At 68.8% G+C, this 15,887-nt stretch overlaps 5 protein-coding genes across 5 annotated transcripts; 3 read left to right on the top strand and 2 right to left on the bottom strand.

Moving 5' to 3' along the window:
* Positions 1-3: 3 nt before the first annotated feature.
* On the top strand, positions 4-3,294 carry MICPUN_60961 (predicted protein; the record flags this gene model as incomplete). The annotated part of the gene is made up of 1 exon (XM_002508279.1): positions 4-3,294. The coding sequence occupies one exon, from the start codon at positions 4-6 to the stop codon at positions 3,292-3,294; it is 3,291 nt and encodes a 1,096-aa protein (XP_002508325.1).
* Positions 3,295-3,539: 245 nt separating this feature from the next.
* MICPUN_84595 (predicted protein) lies at positions 3,540-9,407 on the bottom strand (the record flags this gene model as incomplete). The annotated part of the gene is made up of 3 exons (XM_002508000.1): positions 3,540-4,871; positions 7,425-7,488; positions 9,112-9,407. The coding sequence occupies 3 exons, from the start codon at positions 9,405-9,407 to the stop codon at positions 3,540-3,542; spliced, it is 1,692 nt and encodes a 563-aa protein (XP_002508046.1).
* A 1,170-nt stretch (positions 9,408-10,577) lies between these two features.
* On the top strand, positions 10,578-11,371 carry MICPUN_60959 (predicted protein; the record flags this gene model as incomplete). Its single annotated transcript, XM_002508278.1, has 1 exon — positions 10,578-11,371. The coding sequence occupies one exon, from the start codon at positions 10,578-10,580 to the stop codon at positions 11,244-11,246; it is 669 nt and encodes a 222-aa protein (XP_002508324.1). The 3' UTR covers positions 11,247-11,371.
* On the bottom strand, positions 11,305-12,956 carry MICPUN_60958 (gliding motility related cam kinase; the record flags this gene model as incomplete). The annotated part of the gene is made up of 2 exons (XM_002507999.1): positions 11,305-12,352; positions 12,498-12,956. 2 exons carry the CDS (start codon positions 12,954-12,956, stop codon positions 11,387-11,389), a joined length of 1,425 nt encoding a protein of 474 aa, XP_002508045.1. The 3' UTR covers positions 11,305-11,386.
* A 309-nt stretch (positions 12,957-13,265) lies between these two features.
* MICPUN_60957 (predicted protein) lies at positions 13,266-15,794 on the top strand (the record flags this gene model as incomplete). Its single annotated transcript, XM_002508277.1, has 1 exon — positions 13,266-15,794. One exon carries the CDS (start codon positions 13,266-13,268, stop codon positions 15,792-15,794), a length of 2,529 nt encoding a protein of 842 aa, XP_002508323.1.
* Between the last annotated feature and the right edge of the window lie 93 nt (positions 15,795-15,887).

Raw genomic sequence — 15,887 nt, 5'->3', positions numbered from 1 at the left:
ACGATGGGACCCCCGGGCGAACCCCCGCGCAAGCCCTGGGGCGCGCCGGCGTCCTACGGGCGCGGCGCGAAGAAGCCGCCCGCCGTCGGCGCCCGCGCTCGGCGCTCGTCCGCGCCCGTCTACAATCCCCCCGTCCCCCGCGCGGCGAGGGGCGACGACGACGAGGGCGATTCCGCACCCTCGCGCGCCGGAACCGTCGACGACGCCAACTTCCGCGCGTGGCAGCGCGTCGCGTCCAACGCCAAGGCGTCCTCGAGACCCGAGAAGGACCCGACGCCGCCGTCGCCCTTCGGCTCGGACATCGACGCCCTCGCCGCGCCCGACGGATCGTACGTGCCCCTCGGCGAACACACGCACGCGTCGTTCCACGACCTCGGCCCGGAGGAGAAGCGCAAAGTGGCCAAGCTCATACGACAGGTGGTGGAGCTCTCCGAGGCGAGGAGTAAGCTGGAGAAGGAGCTGGACGAGCTGCGAGCGCGGTGCGTCACGGAGGAGGGCGCGAGGAAGGATGCGCAGGCGGCCGAGGCGAACGGACGAGCGGAGATCGAGACGCTCCGCGGAAAACTCGCGCGCGCGCTCGCCACCATCAACGCGCTCGCGCGAGGAGACGCGCGCGCGTCGCTCGCGATGGGGCAAGCATCGGGTGAGTTGACGATCACGCCGCTGCCGGATACCCCCGCAAAGGCCGCCGCATCGAACGTCGCCGCGAACGGAGTAGTGACGGAACCGACGGATGACTCTTCGATCGACAGCTGTGCGCATCGATCAACCGTCGGCTCACCCCCGGAGACTATCGTCGTGCGGACGAGCGGCGTCGCACGAGAGGAGGCGACGCCAACGCCCTCGACGCCCCCCGCCGTCGTCATCGCCGCCGCCGCCGCCGCCGCCGCCGCCGCCGAGAACGCGGCCGCCCCGGCGAACGCGAAAGCGGCGACCGCCGCGAAGCCGCCGCCGGGTTCCCCGTTTATCCCCGGCCTCTCCCCGGGCTCGGCGCGGGATCTGCGTTGGCTCTCCGCGGTGCAGTCCGGGACGTCGCGAGCGCCCGCGTGGGCCAAGGCGTCGATGCTCGCCGCCGCCGCGCGGAACGCGGCGGCGCTTAAGACGGCACCCGGATCCGATTCTTCGTCGCCGTCGCCATCGCCGGGGCCAGCGACGCCCATGTCCGCGACTCGCTCCATTCGTTCCGGCGCGACGATGAACATGACGCTCTCGCCCGACAGCAGCGTCAGCGTCGCCGCGCCGTCCCCGCCGAACGTAAACGACGCCGGGCGACCGGCAGATACACCACACGAGTCGAGCCGCTCGGCGAAGGATGGCGAAGGACGAGCTCGGCGTGAGAGAACGCTCACGCCGTCGTCCGCCCCCGAGCTCCCGCCCGAGGTTTTGGACGCCGCGAAGAGAGCCGCGGCGGCGGACCCGGATGATCCCCTCGTCGCCGCCCTCGCCGCAGCCGCCGCGGCGCAGGCTGGGATCCACTGGGAACCCTTCGGAATGAATTCACCCGCGGGTGTTGGGTCGCCGAGGGCGGCGGCGGCGGCGGCGGAGCAGGGCGGCGGCGTCGAGCGACCGAAGGTGCTTCGCTTCGACCCCGAGATGGGGCCGTCCGGGGCGTTTTATTTCGCCGACGCCAGCGTGGACACGACGAGCGCATCGTCGATGGCGGCGGGCTCGCCCGTCGGGGACCCGGGCGGCGGTGACTCGTTCGACTCGAGCTTCGCGGTTGAGCGAGTTCACGCGCATACGTCCGCGGCGGAGACGAACGAGGGGATGACGAACGGGGAGGCGGAGTCGGAAGCGCCGAAGAAAAAAGGCGGACCAAGCGGGGACGTCGTCGCGGACGTCGCGGAGAAGGTGACGGGTCGCACGGTCGCCGCGGTGCTCGGCGTCGACGAGGACGGGCGTCGGGTGTCCGCGGAAGAGGCTGCGAGGTTCATGCTCCGGGTCGACCGCGAGATGACGAGCTACGCAGCCGCAGCCGCCGCGCCCCAGTCCGCCCCGGTGACTCACCCGAGCCCCCCGGGATTCATGGCGCCGCCGACCGCGACACGCCGCCACCGGGACCTGGACCACGACGCGACGTTCGCGTTCAGCGACGCGAGCTTCAGCGCGGTCGTGCACCCCCCGGACATGTCCCCGCCCTCGCGGATCATCGAGGAGTTCCTCGTGCTCAAGGGTACCACCCCGGCGCCGGCGACTTGCGACGGCGACAAAATCTTCAAAAAACAACAATCAACGGCCGCGCCGTCGCCGGAGACGGCTGCCGCGCTCGAGGCGTGCCTCGGGGTCACGGAACCGAGGGCGGACCCCGTGGGGGACCACGTCTCCTCCGCGCCCGTCACTCCCGTTCGGGCGTTCGACGAGTTCGTCAAGCGGCGACACGGCGACGGTCGCGCGAGCTCCATCGTTCAAATCGCCGCGGAACAGGTGCGGCTCGGGGCGGCGAATAATACGAGCGGTGCGCGGGGGGCGCGCGCGGGGGCGACGTCCGCGTCGTCACCCGCACCCCCGCCCTCCTCCCTCGGCGGCTTCGGCGGCGGTGGCGGGAAAAAACCCGCGTTCGTGTTAACCCCGAACAGCCTCGCGACGCGGCGAGAAAAAGCCGCCGCCGTCGCCGAGAGGTTGCTCGCGCTCGAGCGGACCGAGGCGGCGGCCGGCGAGGTGGTGGCCGCGGAGCGCGTGGAGGTGCCGAGCCCGAGCCCCGAACGGCCGCCGGCGGAGGCGGCGGCGGCGAGGACGCCGGCGCCGGTGGCGTGGGAAATTCCGAGCCCCGAGCCGCCCCCGGCGGAAGCCGGTTCAAAGCCCGCGAAATCAAAGCCCGTCGAAAGCACTCGCCGACGGAGAGCAGTCGCCGGCGCCGACGGGACTCCTCCGCGCGAGAAGGACACCCCGGCCAGGCTTCTCGACGACGCGAGGGCGTTCGCGTTCGACGTGTCGCTCGTCGACCTCGTGGACGAGGCGGAGGCGATGCTGCGCGAGGAGGAGGACGAGGAGGAGGAGGAGGATACCCGCACACGCGGGGGCGCGACCAACCACAAACCGCCGTCGCCGAGGACGGGTGATACGAAACGACGCGCTTCCGGGGGCGCGGGGGGTCGCGTCACGCCCGCCGGTCGAAAGAATCCTCAGGGGTCCTCGAAAGGGTCACGCGCGCCTCTCGGACCCATGCGCCAGAGGGACTACAACAAGTTTGGCGGGGTGCGGACGCCGCCGAGCGGGGGCGAGCGAAAAAAGCCGGGCTGGTTTACTTCCTATCGGAGCTTCTCCGTCGGCAGGGCGGGGGAACCCGGGTTGTGAGGGGGCGCAGAGCAGAGTCGAGCGGCGGCTGTCCGAGAGCGCCTCTGATGACGCGACTTTGAAAACGTCTCTTGTAGTTTAAAACGATAAGTGTCTCCCCCTCGAGTGTTGTATCCACAGTCGTCGGCGAGCCCCGGCGCTCAAACCGATAATATCCCCCCAAATCCCCCCCCCGGTTGTTCCCAAATCCCCCAGTTCCAAAATACCCGTCAGCGATTGTGTCCCGAATCACCTCTTGGAATCAATCACCTCTTGGCGGCCCGGCCGGTGAGGTCCGCACCCGGCGGGCGCTTGCCCACAGCCATGCTCGCGCGCCTCGCGAGCGCACCCGGCGGCAGGGGCATCATGCTGGACCTGCGCGCCTTATCTCCAGCCTTGGCCGCCGCCGCCGCCGCCGGTCCGACGACCACGTTGGCCCCGGCGTTTTCCTTGTTTTCGTAGGTGACGTTGCGCTTGGCGCGGGTCTTCCCGCCCCCGAGCTCGACGGCGTTCACCTGCGCGGCAAACTTGAGCGAGTGCATGGATTCCTCGGCGCTCTCGGGCTCCGGAGCGACGTTGACCATCATCAGCGTCTTACCGTCGCCGCCGAGGCACGGCGCGAGGAGGTGCGTGAGCTTGCTGTTGCGGTACGGGATGTGCTTATCGCCGCGGCTGATGCTCATGAACACGTCGCCCAGCGAGGACAGCGACTTGTTGATGGCGCAAGCCTCCTTCATGCGCTGCCCCTCCGCGCCCGACCGCGCCGTTCGCTCGCTACCCGCGAGGTCCACCAGGTTGAGGCAGCCGTTGAGCAGCTGCCCCGAAGCCGCGTGTCGCCCGGTGATGTAGAGCAGAAAGAGCGTGTGCGACCGCGACGATTGCGCGTTCATCTGCGTCGCCTCCACCGCCCGAGCCGCGGCGGCGCGGCGGACCAAACCCGCGGCGGCGTCGACGCTTCGCACGGGCTCTCTTTCCACCCCGGAAACCGTCGGGCATCCACCCTCGGGCGCGGACACGATCTTGTGCTTCTCGTCGTGGTCCGCGCCGGGCTTGAGGAGGTCCCGAACCTGTTCGTTGTAAATCTCGACGTACGAAGCCTCCATGGTGTACTCGTACCCCTTCTTCGAGAGCTGCTCGGCGTGCTCCAGCACCTTTTGCACGGCGCGGGGGATGATACCGCGCTGATCCCCCTCGCCCGCGCCGAGCATGGTGTGCGTCTTGCCGGAGCCCGTCTGTCCGTAGGAGAAGAGGCAAACCTTGTAGCCGTCGAGCGCGGACTGCACCAGCTGGCTGACGTCCTCGAAGATATCCTCCTGGGTAGCCTCGGGGCCGAAGCACTTGTCAAAGGAAAAGACGGCTTCGTCGCCGAGCCTGTCGGTGATGGACATGGACTCGACGTCGATCGCCTTGACCGCGCACTGGGTCCCGGGCGCGGGCGGGCGCATGCGCGCAAAGACCCTCACGTTGCCGCGCAACTCCTGGATCTGGTTGTGGAGCTGCCTGCGAACCTCGTCGGCGTCGAGAAGCTGTTCCTCGAGCTCCTTGACGCGCGCGTTGGTCGCCGCGATCGCAGCCTCCTCCGCGGCGATGCGCCCGCGCTCCTCGGCGAGCTGGCGCCGGACGTTGTCGATCTCCTTGTTCGCGGACACGAGCATCTCGTTGCGCTTCTCCTCGCTCTGGCCCTGCGCCGCGCGCATCGACGCGATTTCCGAGCGGAGTTGCGCCGCGGCGTTTTCAATCTCCTTCGTCGCGCGCTCCGCGGACTCCGCTCGAGCGACAACCGCAGCCTTCTCCGCGGCGGCGAGCTGCGCGGCGGCGTCCGCGGCGCGCTTGACGCGGACCACCTCCTCCTTCTCGCTGTCGAGCTGTGCGATGACGCCGTCGAGGCGCGCCTTGTGCTGCGCCGCGCGTTCCTCCGCGTTTGCAACAGCCTGGTCGCCCTGCTCGTGCGCCAGCCGCCTTGCCTCGGCGGCGCGCATCTCGGTTTCGCGCACGGCGGCGTCGCGCGCGTGCTTAGCCTCAGCCTCGAGCTCCGCGCGGAGCATGGCGAGCGCGGTTTCCCTGTCCCTCGCCGCGGTTTGTTCCAGCTCGGCTCGGAGTCGTTGGCAGGCGGTGTCCTTGTCGGCGGCGGCTTGCACGGCGAGCTGGTTGCGCAGCTCGGTGAGCGCCGTCTGGTGTCGGCCCTCGGCCTGGGCCTCGAACGCCTTAACCTTGACGTCGGCGGTGGACTCCAGGGTGGTTCGAAGCTCCGCGACGGCGGCGGCGATGGCCTGAGCCTTCTGGGTCTCAAACTGGGACTCGAGGGTCGCCTTTTGGCGCTCCATCGCGGCTTTCTTCTCCTGCTCGGCGAGGTCGAGCGCGGCGGACTTGGACCGCTCGCCGCTGCTCTGGAGCATCTCGAGCTGCGCCTCGAGGGCGGCCGTCTGCTGCTCCGCCGCCTGCTTGAGCAGCTCAGCCTTCTGCTCGGCGAGCGCCCGCGCCATCTGGGCGGCTTCTTCGTCCCGAATCTGCTTCTCGAGCTCCTCGATAGCCTGAGACTTGTCCTCGATGAAAGCCTCAGCCTGGGCGTCGAGCGCCGCCTCCTTGTCCTTCTCCGCCGCCTGCTCGAGCTCGCGCCTCTGCTGCTCGAGGGCGACAGCCTTCTCGGCGGCGGCGGCTTCGAGCGCGCTCATCCGCGCCGCCGACGCCTCGCCGAGCTCGGCCGACTTCTCGGCGGCGGCGGCTTGAAGCGCGGCAGCCTTCTCGGCGGCGCATTCGGCGCGGATAGCCGCCTCGCGCCGCTCGAGCTCAGCCTCGGCCTCGGCGGTGGCGGCTGCTTCAGCGGCGGCGACGGCGGCGGCGACGGCAGCCTTCTCGGCGGCGGCGGCGGCTTCAGCGGCGGCGACGGCGGCGGCGACGTCCGCGGCGGACTTCTCGGTGAGCTCCTCGTGGAGGTTATCGAGCGTGATCCTAGCCTTCTCGTCCGCGTTCGCGAGCGCGGTTTCGAGCTCGGCTCGGGCGGCGGCGCGCATCTCCGCCATCGCCGCCGCGTGGGCCTCCTCGGCTTGCGTCGACAGGGTGGCGCGCTGCTCCTCCAGCGCAGCCTCCATCTCCGCGGCGGCGACTGCGAGGGCAGACTCCTTATCCGCCGCGGCGGTGGCGCGGAGGGACGCCTCGAGCGCGCGCATGGCCTCGCCCTTGTCGCCCTGCGCGGCGGCGAGCGCGGAGGACATCTCCGAAGAGAGCTTTTGCTCGAGGGCGGCGACGGCTTCGGCGTGGGCGGCGGCGAGGGCGGCGAGGGCGCTCTCCTTGTCGGCGCGAGCCGCCGTCTCAGCCTCGGCGACGGCGGCGGCGCCCGCGGCTGCCGCCGCGGCGAGCGCGGTGGACTTGGCCATCTCCGCGGAGGCCATGGCGGCGGCGTGTTCCTCCTTGAGCGCGTCGAGCTCGGTTCTGGCGCGGGTCGCGGCGGAGTCCAGCGCGGCGGCTTTGTCGGCGGCGGCTGCCTCGAGCGCGGATGCGCGATCCTGCGCGAACCGCGCGTTCATCGCCTCCTCCTGCTCGCGGAGCGCATCGGCCTTCTCCTTGGAGAATTCGACGTACATCTGCGACTTTTCGTTGGCGGCGCCGATGAGAGCCTCGGAACGCTCCGTCGCGGCTTCAGTCAGCGCCTTCGACATCGCCTCCGCAGCCTCCTTGCGGATGGCAGCCTCCTGGATCTTGAGCTGCGTCGCGAGGTTCTTCTCGGATTTCTCCTCGAGTTTCTCGGTGACGTCGGCGACGGCCGCCTTCTTGTCCGCGTCAGCCTCGGCGAGCTTCTTCGCCAGCGCCTCGTTCGCCGCCTGCGCCGCCGCCGCGAGCTCAGCCTTGAACGTATCGGCGAGCTCAGCCTCGCGCGCGCGCAGGGCGGCGGCGGCAGCCTCGGCGGCAGCCTGCATCGCCGCTTCCTTCTCCGCGGCGCACTCCTCGCGGACCGTCCTCTCGAGTCGCTGGGATTCCTCCTTGTACTCGGTCGACGCGCCTTCGAGCATCTGAAGGCGAGCCGCGGACATCTCGGCGCGGAGAGACGCCTCGAGCTCGGCGAGCGCGGTATCCCTCTCCTCCTTGGCCTCCGCCTTGGCCCACGCAATCTCAGCCTCCGCAGCCTCGCGCGCGGCGTTAGCAGCGTTAGTAACGGCGTCGTGCAGGGCATCCTCCGCCGTTTGCGCCGCCCTCTCGAGCTCGGTGGCGTGACCGGCGCTGAGCGACGCGATCCGATCCGCGGTGGAAGCCTCGGCGGCGGCCACGGCGGCGGCCATCGCGGCGGCGTGCTCCTCGGCGGCGGCGGCCAGCGCGAGCTCCTCGTGGCACCGCGCGGAGGTGCGGAGGGCGTCGGCGGCGGCGGCGGCTTCGGCGGCGTACAGCTGTGCGCATTCGTCCCTCGTCGCCTCCAATGCGAGTTTGAGCTTTCCCTCGGCTTTAACGGCAGCCTGCTGAAGCTCCGCGGCGCGCGCGGCGGCAGCCTCCTCGACGAGTTGCGCGCGCTGGCTCTGCAGCGCGGCGTGCGCCTCCGCGGCGAAAGCCTCGAGCGCCTGTTCCTTCTCGGCGGAGAGCCGCGCCTCGAGCTCCGAAAGCCTGGCGGACGCGTCGGCGTTGGACGTCTCGGAGAGCTCGCGCGTCTTGGCCTCGAGGGCGGCGGCGTGCGTCGCCTCCAGGTGGAGCCTCTGCTGCTCGAGCTGGGCGGCTGCGGCGTCCGCGAGCTTTTGCTCGAGCTGGGCGAGCGCGGCGGCGTGGGCGGCGGATTGCGCGTCCATCGCCGCCTTGGCGTTTTCCGCGGCGGCGGCGAGCGCCGCCGACTTCTCCTCCACGTGCCTGGCCCGCGCCTCGTGCGTGCTCTCGGCGAACGCCGCCTCCATCGCGAGCTTCTGCTGCTCGAGCGAGGACGCGACGTGCGCCTGCGCTGCGGCTTCGAGATCCGCTCGGAGCTGCGCCATGGACGCAGCCTTGTCTTCCGTCATCGCCCGCCTGGTCTGCTCGAGCGTCTCGCGCGCGTTAGCCTCCAGCTTGGCCATCTTCTCCTTGTGCGCGAGCTTGGCGGCGGCGGTGTCGCCCTTCGCAGCCTCGACGGCGTCCTTCAGGTCAGCCTTGAGCGCGTTGATCTGTCCGAGGAGGTCCTCGGCGCGAGCCGCGGCGGCTGATTCCACCCTCGCGAGCGTCTCCTTGGCGGCGAGTTTGGTCGCCTCGTGCGCCTTCTCGGCGGCGTCGACCGCGCGGGAGAGCTCGCGTGACGCGCCGGCGTTCTCGGACTGCAGCTGCGCCTCTCTCGCGGCGGCTCGCTCCTTCACGGCGGCGAGCGTGGCGGCGGAGTCCGCGGATGCCTTCGCCGCAGCCTCGCGCGCCTCGCGGAGTTGCTCGAGGTGCGTCGACTCGCGCAGCTTCTCCTGCTGCTTGTGTTCGTGATCGCGCTCCTCGAGCTTGCGCTGCATGATCTCGGCCCACTCCGCGGCGATCTCCTCCTCCTTGCGCTTGATCTCGTCTGCAAAGTTATCCTCGAGCATGTTGAGCGCCTCATCCTTGTCGCGCATCATCTGCGCCCTGAGCGAGTCCATCTCCGCCTGCGCCCGCGCCGTCGCAGCCTCGGCGTCCGCGCCGAGCTCCTCGATGCGGGCGACCGCCTCCGCGGCGCCAGCCTCCAGTTTGGAGATTTGCGCTCGGAGCTCCGCGGAGGACGCCTCCGCCTCGGCTCGTTGTGCCTCAAACGCAGACGCGTCGCTCTCCTTGGCGAAGGTGAGCGCGCTGAGCTCCGCCTTGACGTTCGCGAGCTCCCCGCGGAGGGATTCGTTGAGCGCGGCGGCTTCGGCGGCGGCCGCCTCCGCGTGCGACGCGGATTTCTTCTCCTCGGCGAGGAGATCCTGCGCCCTGGCCGCCGCCGCTTCGGCTCTTTCGGCGGCGGCGATTCGCGCCTCGAGGTCCGCCTCGCGCTTCGACAGGGACGCCTTGAGCTTTTGATGCTCCTCGTCCCTGATCTGCGCGCGCTCCTGCTCGAGCTGGTCGATGCCGAGCTGCAGCTGAGCCTCCTGCTCCTCGATCCTGCGAAGGTTCTCCTCGAGGAGCTGATTCTGCGACTGCACGCGCCGCTTCTCCGCTTCGAGCTCCGCGCGCTCCTCCGCGGTGGCCATGGCGGTGCCCTGGTCGTTCGCGGTGTTGACCGCCGCCTGCGACGCGAGTTGGTTGGCCATGGCGGTCGCGGAAGCCTCCGCCTGCGAAACCGCCGTCTCCATCTCGGCGACGAGCTCCGTCTCGAGGTTTTGGCACGCGTCGACGAGCTGATCCTTCTTGGTGTTCATCATCTTGAACGTCTCCTTGGACGCCTTGATGTGGTGGGTGAGCTCCTTGAGATATGCATCGCCGTCGGTCTTCTTGGACTTGGGCCTGAAGGTGACGATGCGCTCGACGCCGGCGAGAAAGGAGGCATCGTCGAAGATCATCTCGGCGAGTTCCTTGACGCGGCCAGCCTCGCGAGACGCGTACGGGGTCGCGGCGAAGCCCTGATCGAGGCCGCCCTTCTGGCGGAAGTCCTGGGGCGCCATGGACTTGCGCTTCAGCCCGTTCAGCCTGCGCGGTGAGGGAAGGATGGGGTTTCGTTCGGGGTTGGTGAGTCGAGGTTGGGAAAGATGCGGTTGGACGGGGAGGGGGGAACGGAAGTCTCGGGCGGAGATGTGCGCGCCGCGCGCGGGGTGACGATTCGCGGGAGCGCGCGCCGGGTGATATCGGAGCGGGGACACATCGCATCGATTCGATAAGATCGTCCGGGGTTCCGATACCGCCCCGCGACGCTCGTGCGATCGCGTCCCGCCCCGTCACGCGGCGGTGGAAAAACCGCCGGGGGTATTTATTCGTAACGCGCGCGCGATGACCCACCTGCCCTTGAAGCTGGCGAGCTTGGCGGCGCTGTTGGGGGCCATCATCTCGTTGACGTTGGCCTCGGTAAGCGCGCCGACGCGGTTGGGAGTGCGCGAGGACGCGCGAGCACCGTAGTCGTTCTCCTCGCCCGCCATGGCGACTCGGGGAACCGCGCTCTCGCTTTTCCCCCCCGACGGCCGAGTCGTGGTCGCTGCGTTAGCGCAGCCTTCGGATCCGACGGGCGGGTCGAACTGAAGGTCGTCGCTGCTTGGTCCGATGAGGTCAGACCTGATGTATCCGCACCGGGAGCGTGCTCGCTCGCTCGGAATGCGCGGTGTCCTCCGTGCGACGGAGCGACGACCGGCGGATGGTATGCCCGCGGAGCTCGGTTCCCCCGACGTTGTTGCTTCTCCCGAACGGCCTGAACTCGGATTTATTTCGGGCGTATGCGCAAAAATAACTCGAGAAGCGACCGTCTGACGGCTTTCGAGGCACGAAAATCGGTCCGTATGGGAACCAGTCATCAGATTTTGCGGGCGAAAGGAAGCACGGCGAACACGTCGCCAATCGGCGTCGAAGGAAACCGCGGGTTGCCCAGCTCGGTGCGTCACTTTCGCCCCGTCGCGGCACGGGGAAAGTCGCGCGAGTTCAGTCGAGGCGCGGGGAGAGGCTGGGCCGAACGACGGAGTCCACCGACGGAAAGGGGCCGTGGGTCTGGCGGGTGCGTGATGTCCGCCCTACGGGAGGCCGCGCGGGCGACGCGCGCGCCTCGGATAAGGAAGCAAGCCATGGAGCTCACCGAGGCTGCGGCAGCGCGCATTAAGGAGCTCCTTGCCAAACGCGCCAAGCCGTACCTCAAGATCGGGGTGCGCACGCGCGGGTGCAACGGGATGACCTACACGATGAACTACGCCGACGACGGCGACAAGGGGAAGTTCGATGAGGTGGTGACACACGAGGCGAGCGGCGTCAAGGTCATCATAGATCCCGCCGCGCTGATGCACGTCGTCGGCACGAAGATGGACTTCGTTACGGACAGGTTGCGGAGCGAGTTCGTGTTCGAAAATCCCAACGCGAAGGGCGAGTGCGGCTGCGGGGAGTCGTTCAACGTGTAGATCTAGCCGGCGAAACGGCGCGAGGGGTCGCGCGGCGTCACCGTGGAGAGGCCGGACCCACCGTCGACACTTCTTTAGACCTAAAATTCTTTCCACTAAATAAACAACGCAAAAAGCACGCGCGACGACGGACCCCGCCGCTATAACCCCACGGACGGCCTCTCCGTCCGCTGCAGCTCCAACCGCCGGGTCTCCACCACGTTCGCGAGCTCCCCCTCCAGGGCGTAGTCGTGGTCCACCGCCCACTGCATGTCCGCCCTGCTCAGCACCGTCGCCGTCACCGCGCTCGCCGCCACGACGCTCGCCGTCCTCGCCTTGCCCGGGCGGCTGACGTCTGAATCGTCGATGTGACCGTCGCTCTTGGCGACGGCCATCTCCCCGATGAAGTCTCCCTTGCCGCGCTGCGCGATCTGCGTGCTGGTACCGTCCGGGTGGGTCACGATGACGTCGCAGGTCCCGTCGCGGATGAGGAAAACCTCGCGGCCGATCTCGCCCTGCCGAACGATGTAATCGCCGGGCCGAAACGTTCGCACGTCGAGCTTCAACGCGTCGGCGAAGTTGTGAAGCCTCAAACGGGACTTGCGCAGGTCCCTGGACGAGCAGTCGAGGTTGCTGGTGAACCAAGTGTGGTTCAGGGCGTCCGCCGCGGTGAGCCGCGTGAGCGGGTTGACGTCGAGAAGGCCGCGGAGCAGATCCTTCACCTCGTCGGAGACGTGATTCCACTCGGGCTGCGCGGTGTCCATCTTGCCGGAGCAGATGAGCCGGAAGAGGGTCTGCTGATCGTCGTGCGCGAACGGGAAGGAACCGATGAGGAGGGTGTATAGGATCACGCCCATGCTCCACACGTCCACCGCGGGGGTGTACGGCTTGCCGAGGAGAATCTCGGGAGCGACGTAGGACGGGGTGCCGCACTGCGTCTGGAAAACCTGCCTCGCGGTTTTGGCGTTTCTCGCCAAGCCAAAATCGGCGATGACCACGGAGGATATGTCGTTCGGCCTGGCGAGCAGGAGGTTCTCGAGCTTGAGGTCCCGGTGCGTGACATTGTTGAGGTGCATGTACGCGAGGGCGTCCAGGAGCTGTCGAGCGATCATCTTGGCGTCCTCCTCCTGTTTGCGGCGACGAAATATATTCGGGTTGGGAGCGTCGCGAGTGAGTTTTTGGATTTGGTTTTGGATTTGGCGACCGGTGGGATGCGTGTGGGGGTATGCTCGGATTCGTGCGGGGATGAAAACTCGATCGGGGTTGACTCACGGTGTAGTTGCCGAGGTCCAACAGCGCGTCGAGCAGCTCGCCGCCCCTGAGGTGCGACATCACGATGTAGAACTTGCCGTTCTGGACAAAGTACTCTTTGATGTACACCACGTTGGCGTGCTTCAGTTTTTTCATCACCTCGATCTCGTTGCGAATCTCGTCGACGGAGACCTCGCCGTCCTTGGGTGTGGCGCTCGCGGTGGCCTTCATGACTTTGATGGCGTATTCCTTGCGCGTGGTCTTGTGCACCGCGCTCCACACCACCGCGTACCCGCCGGTTCCGAGCACCGCCTTCATATCGTAAATATCCTGGACCCGGCGCGTGTTTTTGATGCTCGGCTGCGCGAGCTGCCCGCGGAGGTGCGCGGGGGAGGTTCCGCTCGGCGTCGAGCCCGCGCCGGGGCTGGTGGCGCGCAGCGCAGCCTTAGTCTTGGAACCCTTGCTCGACGTCGTGCCCATCGTGGGTGGACCCGCGCTCAACCCCGGGTGACGTGCGCGTCCCTCGGGATGAGCCGAAAGGGGGCTTTTTTCGGGCTAAAGTGTCACCACGTGGGATTTGCCAGGCGGGATCGGCCCGATCGCGCATTTGTTCGTTTTTTCCTGAGTAAATAACCCGTGACCGCGTCCAAAAAATGACTCTGACTCACGTGTTCGGGCCGTGTTCGCCGCGAGGAACTATCCGCGCCGTGCGCGCTGTCGGTCGAGGGGCGTTTTTATTTGCCCGCAGTGGGCACTTCGGTCCATAGGGGGAACAATGACACAACGACGATGAGCGGTGGGACGCTGGCGCCGCGGCCTCCGAGGCGGGAGAAGGCCCCGGGTGGTAACCCCCGGCCGTCCGGTCGACTTATTCGGGCCCACGCCCCCGGGCGTTCGCCGCGGGAGCCGCTGAGGGAGGGAGGCGGGAACGGGTCGGGGGAACGTCGCGCGTCCGGGGGTCCGCCATCGTCCTCCTCGTCGTGGCATCAGCGGTGGGCGGCGACCTCGAAGCGCCCGTCCCCGCCCAAGGCCGCGAGCCATCTCGAACCCGACGACGACAAGGAGAACGACGACGATCGCCGACCGGGAAAGAGTTCGGCGCTCGTCGACCGGGGGGCCCGCGCCGCCTTTGACTTCGTCGCGGCGGTGTCGAGCGACGCGCGAGCCTTCCTCGCGAGGCAAAAGCCCACTCGTCGGAGCTCCAGGGCCGTATCCACCAGCCCGGAGTCGTCCTCGGACGCCGCACCCAGCCGCGGCGGCGGCCGAGGAACCAAGCGATGGAACGGTTCGACGATCCTCGACCCGAACGCCTGGCCGTGCGCAGCCCCGACGGACGGTAGGCTCCACGAAAACCTCGGTGAAAACAAGCCCGGAAAAAGAGACGACGGATGCGCGAGACGAGGTGACGGACAAAGTAACGGACAAAGTAACGGAAAAAGTAACGGACGAAGATCGCGCTCCACGCGCCTCACCCTCGTGGTCGCGGAGGCGAGACGCGCGTGGAGCGCGGACGCGGACCCGCGCGCGTGCGCCGCGGGCTTGGGGGAGACGGAACCCGCCACCGATCGGGGAATAAAAAACGTCAACCGCGAGGTAAACTCGCGAGAAAAAGACCCGGGATCGCGTCCGACGGATGGGCGCGCGGCGCCCGCGTGGGCGGTCGACCGCGCCGAGGCGTCGCACGAATACAGGCGCAAGTCCAAGTCCGCGCACGCGGGCTCGAGGCACGCGAAGAGGCCCGATTGGAACTCGGACGTTTCCACCGAACAGGCGGGTGCGCGACAGGGAACGCCGGTTCGGGGTTTGCGCCAACAAGTCGGCGAATGGCGCGCCCGGTGCGAGGCTCTGGAAGTCGAGAACGAATCGTTGAGAGAGGCGACCCGCGCGGCGTTGTCCGGCGCCGAGGCATCGGAGGCGGAGGTCCGCGCCCTGATCGCCAGGGTGAGCGCCCTGGAGGGCGAGCTCGAGAGGAGAAGAGGGAGGGCGAGGGACGCGTCGTCGTCGTCGCCGGCGCCGGCGGCCGTTTCTGGAAACGGCTCCGACTCGACGTCGCCGTTCTCCGGCGACTGGTCCCCGCCGCCGGTCCACGCGTCCCTCGCGGGTAGCTCGGTGGACGACAGCCCGCCGGCGCGCATAGCCGGGTTCATCGCCCGCGGCGGAGTGACTGGGAACGAGCGCGGAAACTTTGCGCTATCCTCGGAGAAGGGCAGCCCGGGCAGCGCGGGAAGTATCGTCGGGGAGTCGCACGGCGCCGTTCCTGAACCTCCGAGCCCCGTGCTCTTCGTCCTCGACGACGACGACGAGGAGGAGGAGGAGGAGGAGGAGGAGGGGGCGATGTTCGCGGCGGATGTTGACTCCGTCGTCGACGACCTCGTCGCATTCGCCGTCGAAGGCGCCGCCGAAGCCTTCGCCGACGACGACCGTTACGACGACCGTTACGACGACCGTTACGACGACCGTTACGACGACGAGACCCACGTGGTGACCCACGACTCCCCTGATGACGTGACTCCCGTCGTTCGTTCGACTCCCACGACGCTCGTCCCGTGCGCCGCGTGCGCCGACCGAGCCGCCCGCCTCGACGCCGTCGTCGCGGAGAAGGATGAACTCGTTTCGGCTGCGGCGGCGTCGGCGGCGCTCGCGAATGAGTACCGCGCGAGGATGCACCACGCCAAACTCGACCGCGACGGCGACGGGTACGTCGGCCTGGACGAGCTGCTCCGCCACGAGCTCTTCGCGTCGTATTCCCAAGCCGTCGTGGAGCGGATCCACGCGTTTTTTCCATACGGCGATCGTCGCAAACACGGCGCGCTCGACGTGGACGACTTCGTCAAGTTGACGCGGTGGACGGAGGACAGGAGCACGAGGGACGCGCAGCGGTTCTGGTTCACGATAGTCGACGTGGACGGTGACGGCGTGGTGGGCGCGCACGACGTCAAGTGGCTGTACGATTCGATTTGGAAAGGCGACGCCGGGACGTGCGTGAGTCTCGAGGATCTGGTGTGCCAGGTCGCCGACATGGCTGGAGTCGGATGCGGCAATCTGTCCGGGGGGGTCCGGGGCGGCGCGGGGGACGCGACTCGGAGGGCCTCGACGCCCCCGCGTTTCGCGCCGAGGCCGCCGGGGAGCGCCGCCGCGAGGGTGCCGACCCGGGTGCCGTCTCAACGCCCGTCCGCGCGCTCGGTCGTCGGACCCGACCTCGCGGACCTGCGCCGGTGCGGGCTCGCGCCGGGAGTCTTCGGGCTGCTCTTGAACCACGGCGACATGCTGCTGCGCCGGTCCACCGCCGAGTTCTCCGACCGGGACGTGCCGATGTGAGCGGCGAGCGGCGACGCATCGATCTCGTGAGATTAGTGCTACGGCTACTGGCTAGCGTTAGTGGATCGAGAGTTGAGCGTCGGTCCCCGTCCC

The sequence above is a fragment of the Micromonas commoda genome, chromosome 8 (assembly GCF_000090985.2).
Source record: "Micromonas commoda chromosome 8, complete sequence".
Lineage (NCBI taxonomy): Eukaryota > Viridiplantae > Chlorophyta > Mamiellophyceae > Mamiellales > Mamiellaceae > Micromonas > Micromonas commoda.
This window is presented reverse-complemented; position numbering and strand designations above follow the sequence as displayed.